The 5,237-nt window shown below is 39.1% G+C and overlaps 1 protein-coding gene across 2 annotated transcripts; it reads right to left on the reverse strand.

The window, feature by feature from the left end:
- Nucleotides 1-292: 292 nt before the first annotated feature.
- Nucleotides 293-1,946, reverse strand: LOC126457569 (uncharacterized). Of its 2 annotated transcripts, none has more exons than XM_050093999.1 (2): nt 488-1,946; nt 293-406 (listed from the first exon to the last, which is right to left on the reverse strand). In XM_050093999.1, the coding sequence occupies exon 1, from the start codon at nt 1,841-1,843 to the stop codon at nt 572-574; it is 1,272 nt and encodes a 423-aa protein (XP_049949956.1). In that variant the 5' UTR covers nt 1,844-1,946; the 3' UTR covers nt 293-406; nt 488-571. The 2 variants fall into 2 exon arrangements, with proteins under 2 accessions (XP_049949956.1, XP_049949948.1); XM_050093991.1 differs by having other exon boundaries at nt 293-427.
- Nucleotides 1,947-5,237: the final 3,291 nt, after the last annotated feature.

Consider the following 5,237-nt stretch of genomic DNA (forward strand, 5'->3'; position numbering starts at 1 on the left):
TTGAGGTTGTTATCAGTTAAGAAGTTGACATTAAAGTCACCTACAATTATTAAATTTCTAGTTTTAGAGAACAATTTGGTCAAAAGAGATTCTAACTTATTCATAAAGATGCAAAACTTCCCTGCTGGAGCTCTGTAAATTGCAAGCACAGTAAGTAACATGTCCTTTGCAGAAATTTCAGTCCCGCAAACTTCAAAATGTTGATCTACACAATACTTACTTAGATCTAAAGATTTATAAATGATTTTACTGTCTATATAAATTACAGCACCACCTTTCTCCTTACTTGTTCTGCAGTAATGAGTAGCTAGATCATACCCATCAAGCTGCAGCCCATCAATTCCAACTGTTACATGATGCTCAGTAAGGCATAAAACATGAGGACGGTCAACAGTGTCCATGTCCCCTAAATTTACAGATAAAAACTCTAATTTACTTTTGAGACTTCTGATATTTTGATGAAGAATAATAAGATTCTTATAGCTACCTCTACTGTCCTTCTGCTGGTCTGCTTGTCCATTAACACCGTTAGTCCCCGTTGCACTCAAAACTGTGTTGGATACATTAAGACCTATGTCGCAGCTGGAGATTTGTTCACTAGATGTCGTTGGCGAGGTCGGGTGGGTGCTGGCCATAAAAAATCACTGTTTCTTTTTGGAATTCTTCTTTCTCTCGTAGAAAATCGGGGATTACCTTTTATCCTTGGAGATACTGCATCGGAATTATTTTCCAGTCCTTGAGGTTCTTTGGGTGGAACTTCATCATATGGTATTAATATGTCATTGGCAGTGACAGGGTGAGACACAGCTATACATCTGTTTCTTGTATTCACATTGGTTCCCTGTCTATCTTGGCATGAATTGGTTTCTACAGTACCGGTACAAAATCTGACCTTTCTTGCAGAGCTGGTTGTAAGTGTTTTTACTACATCACACCGTTTCCATGGGTTTGATACTGATGAAGCAATGTTCCTGCACAGTCTGAGCTTTCCTGTTTTGTTCAGGTGTAGTCCATGATTAGTGTAATCAGGCCTTTGCAAGAATAAATTGACATCAATTACTTTCACATTAACAAAATTAGATGACAAATTCATTATATATTCATTAAATCTGTACACTGTTTCGTTGACTTCTGGCTTGTCATAACAGTAGGGAACGGTACATAACAATAGCTTTGTATGATCAAGTGCTGCAGTCAACTTTTCTAAGTCTGGAATAAAGTTGTTTTTCTTACGAATGTCATTTATTCCTGCAAGGATAATAACTGCATCGTCCAAATTGAAATCACTAGTAAGATCTGATGCCCCTTCAACTACACCACTGAGGCATGCATTTGGTTTAACAACAGATGATGTGTAGTACTTGGGTTTCAAAAATTCATTTAGCAATGATGCACAGTTTCGCCCATGACTGTCCGATAGTAATAAAATCTTATTCGTTGGCTGACTCTCAATTGGTCTTTTTGTCGAATTTTTAGGAACATTGTCTCGTCCTACCACCTGAGTAGATTTCTCTGTTTCATCAATTTTATCACTTAAGGCACTAAAACGGTTGCTTGTATTCAGATGATATAACTGCTGAGAAACGAGATGTTTTGGTATCTTCTTGGGCTGGTGACAATTTGTGCTCTCGTCTTGGGATTCACTTTTGTTCTGTTGACTTCTGGCAGACAATGTGACATTTTCAGCTTTCAGTCTTTGCAGTTCTTCTAACAACACGGAAATTATTTCTTCCTTGCTGTCTATAGTGCCCACTTTTACGCAATTATCACATTTCCATATCACTTGTTTTGAGTCCACCTTTGCACAGTTATAATGATAAACAATTTTACACTTAAAGCACATAATACCTGTAACGACTTTCTTTCTGCATGAGCATAGTTTGCTGTTTGTTATTTCTTGAAGCGCAATTTCGTGGCTGTATGATGAAGTTGATGCTAAGCAAACACTGAGTTTCTCATTTTTTACTACCACCTTCATAATTAAATAACAAGAGATGCACTTCCCATCACTAAATACGTCGAACTTCTTACACTTCACACAAACTTCGGATTGTTTGCTTTTATTTGCGAAACTCATGCTGTTCTGTTTACCGATCGTCAACATGGTTTCTTTTTCACAGTTTATAGATGCATCACAGTTTTTTTCAGATACTTTTAACACAATATAACACGTAATACATAACTGGTCACAATACCAACCAACATTTCTGCAAAATGCACACTTTTCTTCATTAAATTTACATTTATTACTGGAACTAACACACTCGCGAATTTCATTCGGCGCCATCTTCAAAGATCTAGTAGGTTTAATATGGTGGTGGTTGACTGCTAACCTTCTTGCGTGAATCAATGATGCAGTCAGAACTGTTGAAGCTGCCAGAACTCTAATAACACCTTGATGTTGTACGAATGCCTAGCAGAATTTACTTTAAAATTCTACCACAACAGAAAAAAAATTGAGAGTTGCTAAACATTTTACAACAAACCACAATGCTCTAATAGTTTCAAAGTTGTGATTTTTTTTAAATGATGCTGGGACATTATAGACACCCTGTTCTTACCTCATCTCAATAGGAATTCAGATCCAGCCTTTTTACAGCCAAAGCAGTTGACAGCTTGGTAATAAAGGTATAGAACTCTTTTGAAAATAAAGATATGATCTGTGCAACTGTGTCAGATCAAGAAATATATTTAATATGGTCTCCTAAAATATTCTTACCAAAAGAATCCAGTACTATGGAGTGAGAGAGAATTCTCTATACACCTAGTGCAGTCGTACATGGGCAACTGAAAACATTTACTGAAGATAACTAATCCGAAGTCAGAATGTCTTCCAGTTGTAAAAGTTCTGCTTCAGTGATCTGTTCTCAGACCTTTCCTTTTCATTATTCACTTGAATGTTTTACCAACAGTTGTGCCATATGAACAGTGGTATACGCAAATGACACACAAAATGCTGCAGTGATTGCTTGTAAGATAGTGGTGTATGAAAGAAGCAAAAAGTGTGTCATTACCTACAAATACATGTATTTCCCCTTCAAAAATAATCCCTGAATGCAGGGGCATCATAAAAGAGTCTCCACTGTGTTAAAAGTTTCAGTTCCTTTATGTATCCTGAAGCAATTCATGTTCAACTGTAGTATGGGAGCCACTTTAGTTGTGAGATCTGTTTCTTTACATCTGGCTGTTTTCTCCAAGGAGAGGAGATTATGGCAGATGGAGAGGGTTACTTGAGGGTTTGTTCAGGCAGACACTTAAGTCCATATCATAGAGTGAAATAGTTGTCATCTGAACTTTAAATGCAAACATGTTTGCTTAGGCTTTACTGTGGCTATTATTGATATAGAATGAAACAAGTTTACTGTTACCAGTCACCATTTATTAATTTCGACGATGCATTTCAGAGGTCTAAACCTCTATTAACAAGTGGGTTAATACAATGTGTGTGTGTGTGTGTGTGTGTGTGTGTGTGTGTGTGTGTGTGTGTGTGTGTTTTTTATGACTTTTGGGTAACCTGTGGCACTATTTCTAATGGTCATAGGCTCGTTTTCCTCTCATGCTACATCATATACACCATCAAACTTTGTGTCTGCAATAAGACTACAAGAGAGAGTACTATAGGTTACCTGAAATTTATAAAAGAACACATACATGCCATATTAATCTACATAAACCCACCCGATGTAGGTTAAACCTCCAAAATGCACCATGGAAATACATAAAGAAATACTGACTACAACACTAAAAGCCGTTTCATTCGTCATATGAAGTGTCAAACAAGTCAAAGCTCTGACAGTCTTACATCAAATATTGTGGAGCTGTGGCTGTGCTTAATGCTAAGCCTTGATATTTAATTTGGTGATGGTAATTTACTATTGTAATGGTATGACGCAGACAGGAGTCCAGAGTTGTACTCAGGGTGCACATTGGAGCTAGCCAGTGTATCATTTTACCATAGTGACAGCTTCCTCAATAGCGACCCTAGTTCTCCAGGCAATGATCAGTCTTCAAGAAGTTTTGATGGCACTGAAGTATGTGGCAGTACTTGTCCTTCACATTAACAAGCCCTCATTTTCTGTATATATATACCCCTGGACCAGCCGAGCAGATCATCAGTATGGCTTGGCTATGCATCAATGGCTAACATGTGTAGATCTCTGCCAACGGGTCATTGGGTCGCTGACACTCTTCTGATGCAACTATCATTAACACAACTGATCTGCATCCCAATGACTGCTGCCTGACTGCCTAGCCATCAAGTCACCTTTCTTCTGCACCATCTCCAAGAGACTGTCAGTGGGGGTCCTACCTCATTGTCCGACGTACAAAATGAGGGCCTCCCAGCTACAAACTGCTGAGGGCTGACACTGTCAGACACAGTGCCCCAACCATCAGTCCAGGGTTTGTTATCTGGAATTCACTGATATATCCTGCTAGACTGTCCACTGGTCTGCCTCATTTTGGCCACCTGAGGTTGGACTCTATCACACCATCGTAACTCAAAAGCAGCCAGTGGCTTGGAATGTGCTATAGTCGAGACTTCTCAGTACCAGATTTCTCTTCGAGAAACGCTTATAGCATTGCGTCCACACCTGTGTACCTGGCTGCACAGTTCAATGCCCAACATCTATCATCTAATTGCAGCATGCACACTGCACTATGTCTGTTTATTGTTAAAAATAAACAACTTTTGCAACATCCGGCTGCCTTCGTCACCTAATCGTCCAGCCATCTCCTCCAGAGAACCATGTGTCTACTCTGTTCTCCTCAATACCATTACAACTGGTGTCAGAAGTTGGATGGCGCAGATGGAGACAGAGTGCTGATGCAGATTGAACTGGTAGCTCAACATGTGTGAAGCAATGAATGTAAGTAGCAGCAACCGCTTATATCACTTATAGAGTCCCTGCACTTGTCCTCTTCCCATTTTGTAATCATTTGTCTGGGATAAACTCAGTTATGGTGCTAGGGTAGCACCTGAGGGATGAACCAATGACACCAAATGTGTGTAAGCAATGTTATTTTTTTGGGCATGCAGCCCCATGAGCTGAATCACACTTGGTGCGCAGACAGAAAGGGCATTACCCTAGGCAGTAAACTCGAAGTCTGTGGCTAAGGTGAGGAAGGCCCTGCATACCAAGAACATTTAGGTGAATGCAAATAATAGGCAAATACAAGCAAGGGTTGTTTTAAATAGAGAAATAGAAATTTAGTAGTTTGTTCTAGTGGATATGATA

This window comes from Schistocerca serialis, chromosome 1 (genome assembly GCF_023864345.2).
Source record: "Schistocerca serialis cubense isolate TAMUIC-IGC-003099 chromosome 1, iqSchSeri2.2, whole genome shotgun sequence".
Taxonomy (NCBI): Eukaryota; Metazoa; Arthropoda; class Insecta; order Orthoptera; family Acrididae; genus Schistocerca; species Schistocerca serialis.